Raw genomic sequence first — 20,804 nt, forward strand, 5'->3', positions numbered from 1 at the left:
TACAGTGATTGTGGTAACAAGAGGTCTTTAAAAATATAACGTAGACTATTATAACAGTAAAACACAAGAGCAATTAAAACTTTAAATGGGAACTTGATTCTATATAAAGAGATTCATTAGGAAAAAAGTTGGAATACAGATAACATTCTTAAAAGGAGAGTGCAACTAAAGGCGACAGAAAAGAGAATGATAGAACAGGTTGGAGAACTTGATATTTCCAATTCACTGTTGTTTTCAATAAGTATTTACTGAGTATGTACTATGTGCCTGGCTATGTGCTGGTCACGGAGCTCTTATGGGGTTTAAGTTCCAGAGTGGAGGAAATAAAGACAATAAGCAAAAAGTGCACGGATAGTTACATAATTAAAATGGTGTATGTGTTAAAAAGAAGGTTCAGAGTCTTATGAGAGCTTTTAGAGAGGAGATTAATTATAATTAGGGATTGGATCAGGGAGAGTTCCCTTGTGAAGTGATACGTACGTTAGACTCTGAGCCGTGAGTAGTTGTATCCAGGTGACAGGTCAGGAGAAAAGCATCGCAGGCAGAGGGAGCAGGAGAGAAGGCCCCGGAGTGGGGAGTTTGGTGTGCGGGGAAGCTGGAAAGAGGCCAGTGCAGCTGGAGCATAGCTGGGATTAAAATGGTTAGTTATTCATTGTTTCAAGCACAAAAATTAAATGCACCATTTGCATGTGTACATATGGTCATCGGAGGAATCCTGAGTATTGAAAACACATGAGATTTTGTTACTCTTCTTACTTTGTAGTCTCCAATGCTGCTCATCGCAATGTAAGGAGTGAAACAGGCTGCCACAGGTATCCAGAAGAGGGCATTACTCAGGTATCCAGACTCACAAGATATGTGCTCCTGAAATCATGCAGACCATTGTGAGCTGATGACAGGTGGTCGGACATTTAATTTGTACTTTTTAAAAAACCAACCCCCTGGAAGCAGATGTGACTCAAGCAAATGGGCTCCCCTCTACCATATGGGAGGCCCCTCATTTGTTTCTGGGGGCCTCAACCAGGGACCTCCTGTTGAAGGCAAGCTGGCCTGCGCCATGGCAGAGAGTTGAAGGCAGCCCACTCCATCACGCAGAGCTGAGAGCAGACAGCAAGCACAAACAACAAGGGGTGAATAAATAAAGTAAAACAAATAAATCTTTTTAAAAAGCCAACAAATCAAGCCCCCGAAATAAATGAATCAGTCTGATCACCCATGCCTAAGGTCCTATTTGCAACCACCTACCCACATTTCCTTCTCAACCCTGTATTGTGGCAACTTGGGTTTTGGACAAATATTCAACTTAATTATGAAGAAGCAGATTCAACCCAGTTAGAAGATTTGACTAAGGTCCCACAGTTTATAAAGAGTGTGGCAGGCATGAACTCTTCTTTCTGACCTTATAATTATAACATTTAGACTGATGTTTTAATAGGAAGTAGAGACTGTGGGCTGTCAATGGAGCTACTCGGAAATTGGTGCTAGGTCAGTTCAGTTCAATATTTATGCAAATTCATTTTCTCTGGTTTGGCAGCTAATGCAGGAGTAGCCCAATCAAATGCCTTCAAGGACCTGACAGAGAGAAAGAAATGCATCAGGCAGATGGATGTTAGAACATAAATGTGAAGCAGCTTAGAGAAAAACAGACAGCACATACTCTGTATAAAGGCACTGAATTTAAAGAAAAATTCAAAACCCTGTTCAGGCAGAAGAGGCCATGGATTTTTCTACAGGATTTGATTTGGTCTACCATCTGTTGTCTCACAACATCATAAGTCCTCTGAGTACAAGTCAAGAGTTTTGGGGTCTCCTTACTTCTCTCCTCATTCTATGTTTTATCCCCTTCTAGAAGGTAGTACCTCTCTAGGATGGTACAGCATATAAATACTGATAAACAATGATGCATATGTTGAAATGAGGCCCTGGAGAAGAAAAGGTCCCAGGGTCACTTCACCAATCTCATATCTTTGCCAAGAGTCAATCTTGTTCAATTTCCTGAAATTTCTTCCTTGGGGATGAAAAATTCACAATTACTCTCAACAGTCATCTTGGTTCATAAATGATACATGATATCCATGTTAGCCTATATCCTCCCACAATCAGACCTGGTGGGTCTCAGCCTGCAGGGACCCAAAGTGAACCACTTGATATCAGCAGAGTAGTCTGGACAAGTCTAGACATGCAGGAATGGCTTTATGGGAACACTTCAGGACACTGGAATTGCTGGTTAAAGCCACTGAGTGATGTCAGAAGCAGGGTCTGACCTACAACAAACTATGTGCTTTGGGAAAAAGAAAATGAGTTTTCAAAATTGTAAGGAGAATGCCAAGGACTAGGTGGCAAACTAGCAAGAACAATTCAAAGAGGGAAAATTTATCTCAAAGAAACTCTAGGTCAACTGAACTGGTGGATAGCAAATGCATTGTAGTTAAGATATCTTTTTGAAGAGGGACTGCAGGTCACTTGCTCATTTTGGGGAACACTGTATCCTTGGTTATCCAGATGACTGACTAGTCTACTTAATGGCTAAGAAAATATACACATCAGCACCCCTATGTGCCTGTTTCTTCAGTTGTAAAAATTAAAATAGTAACATACTAATAAAATATAATAATACCTGACTAATTGTTTTGTTAGGACATTAAAAATGTTAATTCATATAAAGCACATGGTAAATATTCAGAGTTAACTTGGGGCCACCTATGAATGTGTAGGGAGATATTGTCTTTTCTCCTCTAGAGATTTCAAAAGGAAGGAGAACTTCTCAAGTGTGGCTTGAGAAGATAATGGTATAACACATTTATGAAGAAGATGGGAAAACCCACATCACATTCCGGATCTTCATCATTTTAAATGACATAGAAGAGGATACTCACAGTTCTTATAGCTCTTTGAAAGGTATACAGAGATTAAAGAAGGGGAAAAATTTATTGATCTACCTGGATGAGTGCCACGCCAAACAATGATCAACATAAATTGGAGAAAACCTGATGGTGTGGACCTGTCTGCTGTGGCCTATGTAAAACTCTCTACGCAACACCAAATGTATCCTCATTTACAGAAGGGACTGGGGTCAAAGTAAACACTACACCAAGCTAAACTCCCAGATTGCACAGGCTGTGGTCCCCACGAAAATAGATGATATCAGCAGCAGATCCAAGTAAAGACAGCATGGACATTTCCCAAGAAGGATATCTATAGGAAGATACCTGTCTCACCATCCTTCCTTTCTACTCCCAGCCCCAGCACTGTTTTACTCAGAAGGTAGATGAAAAGAGGTTGTCCCAGATCTAGGTCAGTGTCTTCTTTCTCTCCAAGGCACTAGACTATAAGGGGGAATGAAAGAGGAAATCACACCACTCCCCACCTCAGTCCAAGTCTTTTTCACCACAAGAGGACACTGCAGTGCTTGAATTGGATAGAAAACTGAAGTTGTGGGCTGCATTGGGCTAATTTTTTTAAACAAAAGGTGATCAGAAAGCTATAGAATATACCAAGTTGTATATTCTTACTCAGCCTGTCCCCACTCTAGTCTAATCTGAACATTCTTTAATAGAAACTTCTTTTGGCACATTCCTAAGAAAAATAACGTTAGTATCAATAATGATATTAAGTACAATTTATTGAACACATACAATTTTGTATGTATTTAAGTGCCTAATCTCTTGTCCCTCGTTAAGTTGGCCAACTCAGCCTGGTGTTCATGTTGCCTCATTTACTCCTCAAGAAAAGTTTGTGATGAAGTTTTATCTGCATTTCTTTTTGCAGATTGGTGAATTTAGGCCTACAGGAGTTAAGTTGTTCATGGATGCCATGTAATCTGAAGCCATATTCAGGGTGACTGGGCAAAAAGATCTTGGCCGTTTCAACTGTCCAACTACTTAGGGTCAAAAATGGTGACAGAGCTAACATAAAAGCTATCTCTTCTTTTTCCAACTGAATGTATTTTTGCTGCTCTATTGATCCAAGTCATCTGAATAAGGCTAGAATGTTACTATCATTGCTAAGGATTGTACACACACACACACACTCATACACACATTGTATACACTGTGATGGTTTGGAGCTCTGCACCTGGAAAAACATCTTCTTAAACTTAATCCATTCCTGTGAGTGTATACCTACTGTACATAGGAAATTTTGGTAAGGTTATTTCAGTTTAGGAGTGGCCTTACTCAATCAGGATGGGTCTTAATCTTATTACTGGAGTCCTTTATAAGCAGAATGAAATTCAGACAGAGAGAAAGCCATAGGAAGCAAGAAGCTGAAGGTCAGTGGAACCCAGAAGAGAAGGAGAGGCCAAGAAAGGCTGCCATGTGCATTGCCTTGTGTAGAGAAGATCCAAAGATCACTGGCAACTAGCCCCAGAATGCCAGTCTTCAGGAAGAAAGCATCACCTTGATGCCTTGATTTTGACTTTTTTCCTAGACTCAAAACTTTGAGCTAATAAATCCCCATTGCTCAAGCCAACCCATTGCATGGCATTTGCTTGAGCAGGCTAGAAAACTAAAACATACACTTCTATATGTGTATATGTAATATGCAGAACATAAAATATCTTGTAGAATTGCTTCATAAAATTAATATGTGAATTTAGCATTTCAAGACTTTTCTTAAAAACAATTGATGGCTCAGTATAAGTGAGATGATATTACACTTACTTCAAAATATGTGCTTCTGTCAGTCTGAATGTGTTCTGAGGAATTAAAAACTCCAAGTAGCCCATTACTAATTATATCCATGAGGACAGGAAAGCAATTCAGCCTTTTGGTATTACATGTTACTGAAAATCTTAGATCCTAAAATATAAGAAATATGAATTCTAAGTCTTTGGAAAGCAAATACAAAATTCAGTGGATGAATATGATATAAAATCTTTCAAATTATTAATAATATGGTAAGGCTAAGGATTAAGGTCACTACCACCATTATTATTTGATTAACTCCAAATATGCCTCAAGGAATCCATTACTTGGGTTTCCACCCACAACAACATCTGTCATTTGGCTACTTATGCCTTTAACTCTCACCAAACAAAAGACCTCAAATGATTTCTAGCAACAACACTGTAAAGGTCCATATTGCAACCTCATTTTAACATGAAAGTAGACTTTTGTCCCTGGCACCAAGGGACTAAATCCAAGCACCAACCATTTGGAGAAAGACCTAGACCAAAAGAGGGAAATATTGAATGCAAATGAGTTTTTATGGCTAAGAAATTTCAAAGTGAGTCAGGAGGTCATTCCAGAGGTTACACTTATACCTGTCTCAGGAAGATCTCATTGTCTACCACAGTAAACAATGCCTCAAGTAGGGGTGCTCCTGAGGGCTCTAGAGACATCTAGACACTGTAGGCAGGGCAGACAACTCCAAGAAATTAGCACCCTGTCAGTAGGCCTTATCTTGGAAAATATGATAACCTATCTCCCCCAATGTATTAGAGTTAGACTCACTTATAATTGTCTTACGCATGGTTCTTCTGCCCCATTTATTTGAACCTTTGATTAGCACTACACCCATTAAATATATTAATTTTATAAGTAAAGAATGTGTGGATACGTAGAAAGCAGAAGGTGGCAGTTGTGAAATCATAGGTTTTGATGAATTCTGAGCTTGCAATAGCAACATTACATGTAAATTCTCTTTAAAAACAACATCCAATAATATTTTTGCTTTTGAAATAAAAACTTATTTCTCGCACAAAGAAAAAGAAGAGAAGTAAATTCATTATCTCTATTGCCCAAAAGGTGGGCAATCTTGGAGAAAGCATTTTAGCAATCATAAATAAATCAGGTGTATTGCATCTAACCTAATAACTTTAAGTACTGTTCATTGATGTTAAGCTTGCCATTTCTTAAAACTGTTATTCTGAGCATACTGGCAGTTAACTTCATTAGGACATATCAAGGACTGGTTTGATTGAAGGTACTATCTCACTTTATTTTGTCATGGAAATTATATCTGAAAACTCTCTGACAAGCTATAAATAATTAAACTTTGCAATACAGCAACTGTGATTTACACATTTAACACTATCTTTTCATCTGTTTCCATTTGTCTACTATAGGTATCTCCAACTCAAACTACAGGGTCTTGGCAGGTCATATCAATGAGTGAAGCAGTATGGAGCATCAGCAAATTAGAATGTAAATGCCACTTCTAAACTTGGCTGCAATTTTTCAGCTGTTTTGTGGTCTAACTGGCATATGGAGTAATTTTTCAAAAGAAGCCAGAAATTTGCATTTGTTTGTAAAATATACCAATTTTTAAATGTTGCCAAACAAGCTAATCCTTCCCACACTTTAAAGAGCATGCAATCACTTGCAGATCTTAGTAAAATGCAGATTCAAACTTAGAAGGGCTGATATGGGGCTTGAGAGTCTGCATTTCTAACAAACTCGCAGGTGTTCCAATGATTAGGGTATATGGGCCACACTTTGAATTGCAAGAAATTAAGACATATTTTTAAAAAATATCAGAGTGCTGAGTATAAATATTTATCTGAAGATTTGACCCACTTGTGTAAAACTTTGCAGCTAGGATTTGAGCTTTTTCCCATCAGAAATCACACAAAAATATTTTGTAAAAAAAATAAAAGATAATATTAACTCTTGGTAACTGGAGCTGCACTTCACAATATAATATATATAAACATCAGATATATGTTTAGAAGAACACCACAATGAAATTTGAATGGAAATACAATTGATAATCAAATTTAAATAGCTTATTGAAATGAAATACAATTGATAAAAAGATTTAACTTTTATTAGTTATACCATATACCACCATAATCATACACAATTTAATAAGAAATGAAATCAAATTGTATTTCATTAGCTATTTGCTTCTGGCAAATAATTGTAGTCCAGTTCTCCTACAAAAATGAGAAAAATCCCATTTACTTGTGTCAAATTATCCTTTTATGTCAGCTGGTATATATTACTCAGATTGTTCTTTTGAAATGCCACAGAGTCCAACATACCTTTTCAGTACCAGACACAATAATAGCACCATTGTATGATGGGTCATCAGTGCCATTTCTTGTTCCAAAGTCATCTACTTCCAAAGCTATATTCTGCCTCTTCAATGAACGTATAAAGTCATCAATGCTTGACCCTACCATAAAGGTAAAGGTGAAAGGATGCAAGGATGAAATAAAACCAGTGTCAAGTAACATTTTTAAAAGTTTCAATAATGTCACTCAAAGCAGACAAAAAGGATTGTCTGAGTATCCCTTAAAATAGCAGAACTGACACAGTGGTTCTAAAATCCATTCTGACATCATGGATATGACAAGGTTACTTTACCTAGATCATAGGTATTAACAACTCTATCGCTGTAAAAATTATTAATTCAAGTTAACATTGTAATCCTTAGAGGTATTAATCTCCTATCTTCTTATAAATTTGGTAAAGGTTTTTGCAGAGACCAGGAATACATTAACTTACAAAATAGATACAGAGACTTCAAAGGTCAGTCAATAATTTACCATTCTAAATCCTCTTTTTTGCTTTTTGCTTTGAAAAACATATAGAAGCTACTTTTAATTTATGCTTTATGTTTTCTGGGGATTCTTAACAAGAAAAACATTTGCAAGTTGCATTTTCAGACCCATTTTCACCTGTTTTATTGATGATCAATAAGGGGGTCAGAGGATCTTGTGGTGGTTGTCCCGGTGAGAGAAAGTATATGTTAGGAGACAGTCCCCAAGCGTAGCTTTTTGAATACAACTCAAAGTATAAACATTCCGAAAGATGAAGGAAAAAGCTAATCCCAAAAAGTAGTAACCTACATGGAGGAAAATGCAAAAGAAAAAAAAAAAAAAACTAACCAAACACACGTACAATGCTTTTTACCCCTCTTTTCTTCTTTCTAAAATGAGATGGTTCCTATATATCTATCCTTGGTCTTTTACTCTCCCTAAATGCCTCACACCTTGGACATTTCATTCAGGCCTTTGAAATATGATGATCACAATTCTTCATTCTCTCTCTTCAATGCCTACTTCTTTGCTCTGCTTCAGTCCTGCATTTCTTCCTTTTGCAAGACCACTGAAATTTGATTTATCACCAATACCTGGAGTGTCCTACACTCCCAACCTGTTCCTCCTTCTGATTCCAATTTCTGTAATTTACAAAATTTGTCATTCATGTGGATTTCAAAGCTCAATCAGTTTTCATTCATTTTTCTTCCTTAAGTCCCTTTTTCAAAAGGTTGAAATTTCCTACCATATCTTCATTATTGCTTGTCTTAAAATTTGTTCCAAATTTGAATCTTTATTATCTCTTTCCTGACCTCCTTCTTTATTGTCCTAAATGTTTTCACTGTCTCCACTGTCTACTATTTCCAAACAATTTTCCACTGTTGCCCCATTAGGTTTCTTGGCATTCTGTTCTAACTATGTCAATAACCTCTTCAAAATAAAAAAGAAAATCTCGATAGTTCCTCATTATTCATAAGTTAAAACTCTTAAGTTCTCTTGAGGACATTATGCTGAGTGAAATAAGCCAGACATAAAAGGACAAATATTGTAAGTTCTAACTAATATGAATTAAATACGAAGAATAAACACATGGACTTAAAATCTGGAGTATAGATTACTAGGAGATTGTGTGAGGGTTGAGCAGTGGTTCTGATGCTTAAAATATGCAGAATTTTTAATTAGCTTGACTGTAAAAGTGTGGAAATGGATAGAGTTGATGGTAACACATGATGAGTATAACTAACATGGCTGGTTTATAAATGGGATTGTGGTAGAAAGGGGTAGTCTAGGGATGTAAATGTCAATTGAGAGAAAGCTAGAGAATAATCTTGGGACTGAATAACATGGTGAACCCAGTAGTTGATGAGGAGTGTGGTTAATAGTACAAATAGACTAATGTTCTTCAATGAACTAGAACAAATGTACATCACTATTACAGGGTGGTAAGAATACAGTGATGCAGGGGAAAAAATACAATCAATGTAACTTATGTACTATAGTTGACAGCAGTATTGTAATATTCATACATCAACGTCGAAGAAGGTACTATATCAATGCTAATGGTCAATAAAAGGGGGTATGGAAAACATTAAAAAATTTACCGGGGTAGATGATTACACAACTCTGTGATAAAAGTGAGACTCGCTGAGCATATATACTGTGGTTGGATGGTGCAAGGCCTGGGACTGTATAACACACTGAACCATGTGGTGGATGATGGACTGTGGTTAACAGTACAAATATGAAAGCATTCTTTCATGAACTATAACAAATGTACAGTACTAATACATGGTTTTAGTAAGAGGGGGTTTAATGGGAAAAAATAGCAAATGTAAGCTATGGACCATAGTTAGTAGTTATATTTTGAAGATATCCTTTCATAACCTGTAACAAGTATTCCACAGCAATGCAAGGTGATGGTGGAAGGGTGATGTATAGGAATTCTGCACCATATGCATGACTGTTCTGTAAGCTCACAACTTCTCTAATAAAAAAACATTAATTAAAAAACTCTTGGCGGTGGACTTGGCCCAATGGTTAGGGCGTCCGTCTACCACATGGGAGGTCCGTGGTTCAAACCCCGGGCCTCCTTGACCAGTGTGGAGCTGGTCCATGCGCAGTGCTGATGTGTGCAAGGAGTGTTGTGCCACGCAGGGGTATCCCCACGCAGGGGAGCCCCACGAGCAAGGAGTGCGCCCCATAAGGAGAGCCGCCAGCATGAAAGAAAGTGCAGCCTGCCCAGGAATGGCGCTGCACAGACGGAGAAACGACACAACAAGATGATGCAGCAAAAAGAAATACAGATTCCCGTGCTGTTGACAACAATAGAAATGGACAAAGAAGATTCGGCAAATGGACAAAGAGAACAGACAACCGGGGTGGGGGGAAGGGGAGAGAAATAAATAAATAAATAAATCTTTAAAAAGAAAAACAAAAAACCTCTTTAGTTCTATGTAATACATTCTCAAAATTATTGTTACTTTTTAATACACTCTATGCTACAGTCATTCCAAATTAGTAACATTTTTTCAGGTTCCTCATGTATCCCTATCTTAGTACTATCCCCTCTGCCTGAATTTTCAACCTCTGTTCTCTCCTTATCTACATCAGGTCCATTCTCCAACACAAAGTTCGAATTCTCCCTCATGAAAGACTCTATCCCTGATGCCCCCATTTGGACATAATCTCCCTCCTATTAAAAGCCATAGTTTATAGGATTGTCTGTTGTGTGTTATACTTTCTGATACACTTTTCTATATTTTACTATATTTTACAAGCATTTATCACAGAGCAGTGTGCAGAGGTGCTCACCAATATTTCTGAATGAATGACTGTCCTTAGTGGAGAGCTGGGTATAGCAAAGAGGTAGTACTTAGGGAAGAGACTGAAGCTGTAGGGGAATGTGTGAACCACACAGAGGCCCCAGATAATGGAGCAAAGCCTTAGCAGGGCCTGATGTTATCAGAGCTACTAAGGGGAAAGAAGGAAATTTTTGGGATGGTACCTAAGAGCTAATTTCCACATACTTCTGAAGAACCACTTAACCTGCTAATAAGTGCAGATTCTGTGCAAAATTAAAAGAAAACTCCAAGTTTTTACCTGTTTTAATTATATACTCACCTATGCATTTGGTTTCTCTATTTAAAATGCCATATTCAGTTGTTGGAATTTATTTTAATCTGAGTATTTTATGTTTTGGTCTCTCAAGTTTATTTTTAATGTACTAATCAAATAATCCGAAAGACTCTAATACTTACATGAGCATCAGGCTCTTTCTTTCTTTCTTTAACTTTAAGAAGCGAACTTTTGCTATTGCACCCAGTTGCAGCCTCCAGAGAGCCATGTTGCTGATTGTTTTACTTGCTTCATTAAGGGGAGACAAAACTTGTTCCAGCTCAGCAAGGTTACCTATGTCTTTTGCCCCATCACTTTGTACCTGTCCCCAAATTCCAGTATCTATAAAACAAAAATTAGATTTATAAAGTGTCACTGTAGGTATATATTATTAAACTTTTCCTATGATCATCTCTTTCACCCACAGGTGTCAGAGCTAGAGAGTTTTGGTCAAAGATACAAGTAGTCTAAATCATGGCATTATTAAAACGACTGCTGAAGAAATGAGAAAAAAGCAAAAATAATGACATAGCAGAAGAAAATCTTGCATTTTCTGAAGAAAGTCCTAGGTCTGTAGCTTTAAAGACCTTAATTCATTCTAGCTAAATCAGTGAAAATTCTATTTAGACAGCCAAGAAAATTTTTTTTCATTGCCAGAGATAAATTTTCTTACTATTTCTAACTTGATAGATGAGTTAGTAAATATAGATTTCTCTTCCAAGAACAAGAAAATGTTAGAGACAATAATTGTTATATAACCATGGATAAAAAATGTTACCACTTTTGGAAGAGAATCTGATTAACTCTAGATCTCATTAGATGGCTAAATGTACTTAAAAGTTAGGTGTAGTCACTAAAAAAGATACTTAGTATAAAACTTCAACAGTGGAAAAAGGAGGAAAGGGGGATTAAAAAATAATCAATGAAAAAACATACATAAAATAACAAAAATGACCATAAGAGTGAAAAGAGTAAACACAATAATTTGTAGTAATCCAGAAACAAGGATATACCTTAGAAGCAATCAGAAAGAAAAGACAGACATTTTTCAAGGCATGATATTTATACTGACAGCAGATTTTTCAAAAGCAATAATGGAATTATGAAGACATTGAAATGATGTCTTCAGAATGCTGCAAGAAAAATAACTGTCAATTTATTTTCTTATTTACCTTTCTCTATAACACTCACGTCAACTAATATTGTGTACTTATTATCTGCTCCACAAGGACTTATTGTACATGCTTATTGTACATGCTGTATTGTATGTGCTTATTAAGATGCATGGTACAAAATAAGGAAACCAAGATGGGAGAGCAGCAATGAGAGAAAAGGGAAGAGAGGGACAGTGGTATATTTCTTCTCTGCACTATGTTTTTCCAATCATAGCACCTCCAAAAGCATTTAATACCATTCAAAGTATTTTCAAGATAGAATACTGCTCAGAAAGATAAAATTCAGGTTGATGTTGATTTTTTTTTTTTTTTTTTACCTGATTCATCTAAAACCGATTTTCCTTCTAGTTTCAGGAACACCTCACTCAATGTTGTCATGGAAACATCATAATTCTCAATGCCCAGGTTAGAACATCTGTCAAGATCCCTGTAAAGATCTAAAAAGAATGCAAAAAAATAGATTAAAAGAATGTGATTTGTAACAATAGTGGTAATAATTATATTTTTTAAAAAGAGAACACTTATGATAAAACAAATGCATTCATGAGAAACAAAACTGCATTATACATGTCTTTGTATTTCTAAAACTATTTACACAGTATGTTAGTTTCCATGTCTTCTTGAGTATAAAGGTCTAAACATTTATTTTTCCATTCTTAGAAGACTATATATGTGGTTTTAAAAAGTATTATATTTTATATAATTTGTTTTAAACTTTTTAACTACGTTAGATTATGGGAACTGTTTAATTCTAAGCTCCCATTAATTAAAGAATGATTTTCTGAGAACAGAGATTATATTTTCATGTTAAGGATAATTGTTATACAACTACTGTAACAAATACAAAAGACCTAATGTTTACAGAAATAATTAGGTGCTACAGAATCTTCCCTAATGAAAAAATATCTAAATAAAATGCAAGTAAAGCATATTTATATAACTTTGCTCTTTCTCTCTCTCCTCCATTAAGAGTTGCCAAATTCCTTAAACTTAATAAAGTAAACACATTTTTATAAGCTACACTTTTAAAAAAGCAATTTACCTCAAAACTCTTAGGAAATGAAGGGGCATGTAGGGAGATACAATAGAAAAATAGTAAGGACAGTGGTCCTTAAACCTTTTGGGTTTGAGTACAGTTATGAATCCTAGAATGTTTGACAGCCTCCAAGCTCATTGTAATTACTCTTTAATGACTTGGATTATAAGATTATATAATAGTGTTTATCAGCCTAAATGCTGTATACAAGTCCTTAAGCTCCCCTTCAATACTGTGCCACTGTTTGCACAGACCTTTTCCTGCCCTGACTGTAATCCTGAGAAAAATTTCCCAAATATTCCTAATTTTAGCTTGATGAGATCTTGCATCTCTTAATTACACCTTTTGTATCTTCATGCCTCAGTTTTCTCATAAGGGATATGAGGATGATATCAGAGTCTAATATTAGAACTGACCTTGGGGAGCTTTATATACATCAATGCACAAAGTCATGCATTTAGTAAACATGAAATTGTCGCTCTTATTCTTAGTTGCTATCATTATTGCTAGTAACATTATTCCCAAATCATTCTGTGATCTCTGACTTTGTTACCTGGAAATTTGTTTGTCCTTTCCAAAGGCAAAATATATACAAGATTTTCTTCCCTTTGTGCTGTTAATTTGGCTTCAGGGATGTGCTGCTTAATAAGTGACATTATATTCTCTGGATCACACATTTCATTCAGTTGCAAACTGACATTAAAAAGAGTAAATTAGTTCTTTCATCAAATGTAACAAATGTGTCACAACAATGTGTGGTTGTTGGTGGTGGGGCAATGTGTGGGAGTCCTATATGGTATACATGAATATTTTGTAAACTCACAACTTCTCAAATTAAAAATCGTTTTTCAAAAAAAAGTTATCTCTAAAAAACAATTTCCTAAGCATGTGGTATGCGCCTGTCACTTCATGATATTTATGAGCTGAAAAATGCAAAATCTACTGGAAGAAGCAGGACATAGAAAAGAACTAATCTCTAGGAAGTGACAGAGAAGCTATGGTAAGGGATCATTAGAGACAGATAAGGAGACCAGAGGGCATGGTTATCTGCAGAAGAGATCTTGGCTCGGGAGAGGGGCGGCCTGGCAGTGGAATGCCCAATTTTGTTTCCGTCTATTAAAAAACTCAACTTGAATTCTCTTTTGACAAGAAGGTATAAGTCCTGCAAAAAGTTAGGACTCGAACAGGCAACCCATAAAATGCAAGTAATTTGGTGCAGTCCTTAAGAACACTGGCTTCATGTCAGGCCTACCCAGGTTCCAGAGCTCAGGCAGGCGGCTTTCTGTCTCTGAGCATCCCTTTTCTCATCTGCAAGATGAGATAATACCCAGCTCTCCCGGGATTTCTAAGACGGACAAAAATTAAGGATGTAAGAGTTAACACAGAGCCTTAACCTAAGTAAACGCTCAATAAATTTTAGATTTTTTTTTTATCCTTTTGAGCTGAAATCTATTCAAGTCAAGGCTGGTCCACTTTTTGATGAAAACTTTTAAATATCATAAAATTATTGAATTTTGGAAATCCCATCATTCATCATATCCATTGAAATTTACTGAGGAGGTGAAGTGATAAGAGCATCACAATTTATGACAATGACATAAACCTGAAAAAAAAAATTTTTAAAAGAAACTATTCTGTGCTTATAAGACCCTGTGCTAAGAACAGTTAAGGATACCAAATGGGAAGAATATAATCTTTTCCATGATGGGGTTTATAACATTTAACTGCAATATAAATCAACATATTATAAGCATGAGGGAGTGGGAAGATGAGTGAAATTAGTTAAGCATTTTGCATTTTATCATGTACTCACTCATTCAATTTGTTTTGCTGGATTTTTAACCCCATTTAGTAAATGAAGTTACTGAGAATCAAAGAAGTTAATTTGATTGCTTTAGACAACATTTTAATTGAGTTTGCAGAAAAGAAGTTCATTGAGGAAAAAGCATTCAAAAAAGACCTTGAAGAATGTATGATATTTAAATATGGTTAAGTGGAGTTGGGGAAAACATGGCAGACTGAAGTCTCATTTCAAGCATAAACAGGAGAACAATCTGCAGCTTACCTAGATAACAGGGAGTTCATTTAGTTGGAGGGTATTGATTCAGTTGGTTTGTAATCAGCAACAAGGATGGAATGGCAGATTTGAGCAATTTAAGCACTCTAGGTAAGTAATGGGGGATCCATTTAACCATGGGGGATGATGCAATTTAAATTATGTTTTGATAAATATTAATATTTAATTAGAAGGATACAAAGCAGTTCACACCATGCCTGTAATCTTGGTTCAGACTCTGTTACTTATAAATTCTGTGAGATTGCACAGCTTGTTAAAACTTTTTCTCATGTGGTATCCTCATTTCTCAAAGGATGACAGTTATACCTTCTTCTTAGAGTTATGTGGAGGATTAAGTACTATAATATGCATAGTCTTTATGTAAACATCTTAGCAAAAATATATCCAGCACTTAATACATAATAGACATTAATCACAATAATAATGATTATCAGAAAGAGGAGACTGAGACGAATGGAATGATGGAGAGAATGAGGTCAGGAAGACCAGAGAAGACTTGAAATCATTAAGGTAAACAAAAATAAGCATCTGAAATATGATAGCAGAAAGGAGCTGGAACATCAACAAATGAATCTTCACAAGCAACAAGCAAGTTTGAAAACTTTTCCAAAACTTTTATTTAAACCTAGTTTAATCATCTTTTTATCCTCAATATCTATGATTTCACATATCCTATATTCTGGCTAAAACAGCAGGCAATTATGGCTTAGTTTCAGCACAATGCTCTTGAAATGAACTTACTAGTTTTGTAGCCTACTTTGATAGACTAATACTGATATCACATGTCCCCAGTATTTCTAACATGTTCTAATATGTCTCCAACATTATGGGCTTTACCTTAAATGGTAGCCAATGCCCCATTTCTTTTTCAGGAATAGAGAAGAACCTGCACACTTCAGCCTCCCACTGGATATAAACACCTTCTTATCTAAGTATAAAGACCCAAAAAAGAAATCATATTAAGGTGTTATTTCTTCACTATTTATAAAAGATAGAATGAACTCATTAATAAATAATATATTTAGGAGCATGATCCAATGAAATAGATATTCTAAGTCTAGTCATAAGGAAATCACTTTCTTTGTCATCCAACAAATAAATGATTAAATAATGTTAGTTTATTCTCTAGTATATTTATAAAAGTCATCATGCATCAAAGGATCTAATCGTGTCAAGTTCACTGACATCTATACTGAATAAAACTTGAATACATCACATATTTTACAATCAATAAGTTACTTTACAATGGGATCAGAACACTTTGATGGGGTAAGGTATTCTGGTATGCACTCAAATGGATAGGAACCACATTCTCCTGCCTTGGCTTATCGCATACACCAGGGAGATCTAGCTGTGGGACATAGCTCTTCGTATTCCACACATGACTCTAATTCTCACTAAGATACATAAAAGGAACCCAAGACTTACCAGCCAGGATGTCAGCCTCATCCATGAACTGGGTACTGAAGAGAATGACTCTGTCTGATTTTCTCTCTTTCAGAAGGTTCCATATTTTGTGCCTTGAAAGGGGATCTAATCCAGCAGTTGGTTCATCCAATAGCAAAACCTGCACAGGTAGGGAATTACATAAAAGAATTTTTCCCTTTTAAGCAAGGTTGTTTTTAAAAGCAATATGTTTCTAAAAGCATTTGGGAAAGTTACTTTAGCACTCAATATCTTATTGTAAAAGTTCTCTGACATTTATTATTTGCAAAATAAGTTTGATATAAAATAATGTCATAGCCTTCAATGTGATTTCACCAGTAATTTTAATTCTACTTACCTGGGGATCTCCTAAAATGGAAATCCCAAAGGTTAGTTTCCTTTTTTGTCCACCACTTAAATTTTGAGCAAGGAGGTCTTGAATATTTTCCATTTCCAAGTCCAGTAAAACTTGTTGTACCTAACCAAATAAAGAATCTTTAGAACAAAACCCAAAATATTTATTTTTAAAACACTATTATTTTGTTGTTGTTTACAAAGACCCTTTTTTTTTAACCTTTAGGAATGCTTTGTGTAGAATTAATTTAACCAAAATACATTTAGGATTTTGCTAGATAAAAAATTTCATTTTTATGGCTATGTGACTTCTAACACGTTCATGTACCTCTTGATCCACTTCTTGTGGCTGAATCCCTCTTATTTTTGCAAACAGCCTGAGATTTTCTCTCACGGTGAGGAAGTCAAATTGCACATTGGATTGCGGACAGAATCCAATGAGCTTGCTGATATTTTCCAGGTCAGCCATTTTTGAAACTGTGTGATTATAAATGGTGACTGAACCTAAAAGCAGAAAGTAGAAAGTTAGCTTCAAGATCATGTATCCTGCTTCATTTAAGATCTTTTAAAATGGAAACAATGGTTGTCAATCACTAATTTATTTAAATATATTTTACCTAATTAAAAAAACTTCAAAGTAATGTTTGTTAGAAGTTTGCAATAATTAACAAGCTGTAGCTCAGTTTCCCCTGATATGCACTGGGGAAAGGCTAACCCCATCCCACATAAGCCTACGTGTCCAAGGGCACGGCACTTCCCCATGAGTTAAATAAAGAAACCACATAAGAAAGGAGAGTAAAAGGAACTGGAAACCTTCCCTACCTACATATCAGAGGAAGATAAAATTTCCACAGAACAAAGTAACATCTGCTCCTGCAGCATTCCAAGAAACCTTAACTCCCTAACCCACTATCTTGTAGTCACAATCAGGAAAATTTCCACTTCTAAGGGCTTCCTATTGGCACCTGCACTTCACTCGGACCCTCAACCCCCTCCCACCAACTATCATTCCCCAGCCTAGGAAAGTTCTGTATAAATTCAAGTTTCCCTCTTCCAAGGGGGGGCTGAAGTCTGTTCTTCAAACCCCCTCCATTGGGAGAGCCTCTCAATAAATCTTTGTCTATAGTCTTTCAGTCTCCGTGTCCCAGTAAGCACTGTATTTTCTCCAACAATGTTCAAAATAACATCAGTTCTAGTTGGGATGCCAATTAGTAACCGTTAGAGGTTTGCAATAATTAACAAGCTGTAGCTCAGTTTCCCCTGATATGCATAGCCTACTGTCCAAGGGCACAGCACTTCCCCACAGGTTAAATAAAGAAACCACATAGAGGAAGGAGTAAAGGGAAATGGAAACCTTCCCTACCTACAAATCAGAGGGAGATAAAATTTCCTACAGAACAAAGAAACGTCTGCTCCTGCAGCATTCCAAGAAACCATAACACCCTAACCCACTATCTCTTAGTCACTATCAGGAAAAGTTCCACCTCTAAGGGCTTCCCGTTGGTCCCTGCTCTTCACTGGGACCCTCAACCCCCTCCCACCAACTATCATTCCCCCGCCTAGGAAAGTTCTGCATAAATTCAAATCCCCCCCTTCCAGGGGCGGGCTGAAGTCTGTTCTTCAGACCCTCTCTGTTGGGAAAGCTTCCCAATAAATCTTTCTTTGTCTATAGTCAATCAGTCTCCGTGTCCCAGTAGCGCCATTTTTTCCCAACAATAACTAAATAAGCCTAAACCTAATTGTCATGAAATGTTTATATCACAAGCAACATTTTCCCGGATAAATAGAACATAATTCCTTTTAAAAATATAACTTAAAGAAACTTTAAAAATGTTTCTCTTAAATATCTGTGTGTGACTAATCATTAGCAAAACATAAAAGGACAATTAATTTGTTGCCCCGTGTACTCATCTATGGATAATTACCCTCTCACCTGATGTTGGGACCGACAGCCCACTGAGCACGTTTAGCAGGGTGGTTTTCCCAGCTCCACTGTGGCCAAGGAGAGCAGTGATCTGTCCTTCATATATGTCAAATACCAGACCTAACATATGTTTTTAAAATAAAATTATACTCAGAACCTAAATATTAACTTCACATTCTCTGATTTTCAAAAAATCTTATGATATTAATGTATTTGGCTAGCAATATGAAATCCATCTCAAAGCTCATTCTTTTAAAATTGTTATCTCATATGAATCATACTCTATAGCTGTAGCATTACAGATGATATATTATTACATGGTTAACAATTTTTAGATAAAAGCAGTTTTTACCATAAAAGAAAGTCAGATTATATAGTAAATACATAAAACATATATAAATAAATAAATTAGGATCACAGAGTGTGTTGAGTTGAAAATAATAAAGAATTGCATTGAAGCTATTGTATAACTTTCAAACACCTAAGATTCTCAATGGCACAACCAATTTTCTAAAATTGGTACATGGGTTTTACTTTTAAGAACACATTATGAGTTCAAATAAAGGAGAGGCATATTATCTGGAATATCTGTTTTTAATCCCTGCAAGACCCTACTACAATGACGCATAGTCACTAAATCAAATTGCCATGTAAAATTTCATGTTACTTTATTACCTTTCAATGCTTCCACTTTTTCATGCTTTCCTTTATATTCTTTTTTAAGATTTTTGATTCTGAAAAAAAGAGGAAAATATCTTGAGGAAAGGGTGGAGGTGGACAGAGGATAGATAAAGAAAGCCTTTGGACTGTGAAAAAACCTGGGGTTCTTTTCCTGCCCATGGGCACAGGTGGCTGGCAGGAGCATCTAGCGCATTTCATCAGAAACTGCATCCCTGATCTTCACCACTTGGACAGGCTATGCCACAGAGACAGCAACTAGCAAGGGGGAATATAATGCTGTAAGGATTGTGAGAAATGACTGGATAAGGAAAAACCTGGAGATGGAATCAATGGTTAGGAGAAAATGTGGAAGAGAAAAGAGAAGCAGCACACCAAAACCCAAAGATGAAGGTCTGGTTCAAATCCCAGCATGCCACTCACTAACTCTGTCACCGAATTCAGTGCATTTAGTTTGTGAGCTATGAAATGCAGATGATCATTTGAACTGCCCCATAGAGATTATCTGTGGAGTAAATAAGATAATACGTGCAAAACACATATGCTTGGGAGCAGAAAGGTGGCAGCTGGTGGTGGCTAGGCTAGGCTAGCGGTGCTGCGTGGATGGCCCTGCCTCGAACCGGGAAAGCAGGTGATGGTCATGGGTGTGATTCAGGCGTGCAACCCCGAGCTGTGCCTTCAGGCTGTGAAAGTGACAGATCTTTCTGATAATCCCATCCATGAAGGCATGTGGGAACTGGAAGTGGAAGGCTAATACGGGAATATTCCTTAGATGGTGCTGGAACATCAAGACAACTGAGATTCTGAAGCTGTTGAGGTTCTAATACCATGTCGGTTTCATGGACATCATACAACGTATACTTCCTAAAAGCTTCTCAGAGAGCTTTGCTTCATCAACATGTCCGGATGAAGGATTTTTTTTTAATACTAGGAAACTTCAGCTACCTCTGCTTCCATTATTGTCCCTTGCTTTGAATATGTTTGCTGATAAAAAGCAGATGTTTTATTTTTTTCTTTTGAGTTTGTTAATATTCTCTCTCTAACTCACAATTTCAAGTTGCATTTTCCAAATTTTACAAGTATTGATACTTTTTTCCATTACTGCTGTGACTTGCTTTACTGTGCAAAATTTGACTCTCAATCATTGCCCACAGTGATTCAAGTGTGATTAAGGGCAGGAAAACAGACTTCGTAAAAAAGGAATGACATCACAGAGACACCGTTTTTCCTCCATCAATGACTTTCACATCCAGTTCGCAAGTCAAACGGCATTTACTAAGGGCAGGCACAGTGGCCGTTGCAAAGATACAGCTCCTTCCACTTCCACTCAGCCATCTAGGGTCACTTTCCTGCGAGATACAGAGGGTGACACCTGCCATGCTTCTTCACCCAGAAATGTTGAAGCATGCTCAGAATTTCTCTGTCGAAAGATGCCATAGAGTGGCATTAAAATCGAGACTGGGAATGACCTTCAGACCTTAACTAAACTTCTGCCTCCTAACTTTCGGTGAGATCACAAGGGAGCAACCTGCAGG

General features: G+C 36.5%; 1 protein-coding gene across 7 annotated transcripts in view; it reads right to left on the reverse strand.

The window, feature by feature from the left end:
- The window catches only part of LOC101424603 (ATP-binding cassette sub-family A member 9), an 82,879-nt gene that overhangs the window by 34,067 nt on the left and 28,008 nt on the right, over positions 1-20,804 (reverse strand). For all 7 annotated transcript variants that reach the window (XR_011646933.1, XM_071210781.1, XM_012525537.4 and 4 more), the window contains 13 exons: positions 19,267-19,325; positions 18,601-18,711; positions 16,996-17,171; positions 16,672-16,791; positions 16,317-16,455; positions 15,726-15,816; positions 13,365-13,504; positions 12,093-12,212; positions 10,744-10,942; positions 7,625-7,791; positions 6,986-7,119; positions 4,662-4,799; positions 757-864 (listed from right to left, as the gene is read on the reverse strand). Coding sequence is in view for 6 of the 7 variants with exons in the window: in XM_071210781.1 (XP_071066882.1) it covers positions 757-864; positions 4,662-4,799; positions 6,986-7,119; positions 7,625-7,791; positions 10,744-10,942; positions 12,093-12,212; positions 13,365-13,504; positions 15,726-15,816; positions 16,317-16,455; positions 16,672-16,791; positions 16,996-17,171; positions 18,601-18,711; positions 19,267-19,325 (1,702 nt within the window). In the remaining variant the exon portion in view is untranslated. The remainder of the gene's footprint in view (positions 1-756; positions 865-4,661; positions 4,800-6,985; positions 7,120-7,624; positions 7,792-10,743; positions 10,943-12,092; positions 12,213-13,364; positions 13,505-15,725; positions 15,817-16,316; positions 16,456-16,671; positions 16,792-16,995; positions 17,172-18,600; positions 18,712-19,266; positions 19,326-20,804) is intronic.

The sequence above is a fragment of the Dasypus novemcinctus genome, chromosome 21 (genome assembly GCF_030445035.2).
Source record: "Dasypus novemcinctus isolate mDasNov1 chromosome 21, mDasNov1.1.hap2, whole genome shotgun sequence".
NCBI classification, from domain to species: Eukaryota; Metazoa; Chordata; class Mammalia; order Cingulata; family Dasypodidae; genus Dasypus; species Dasypus novemcinctus.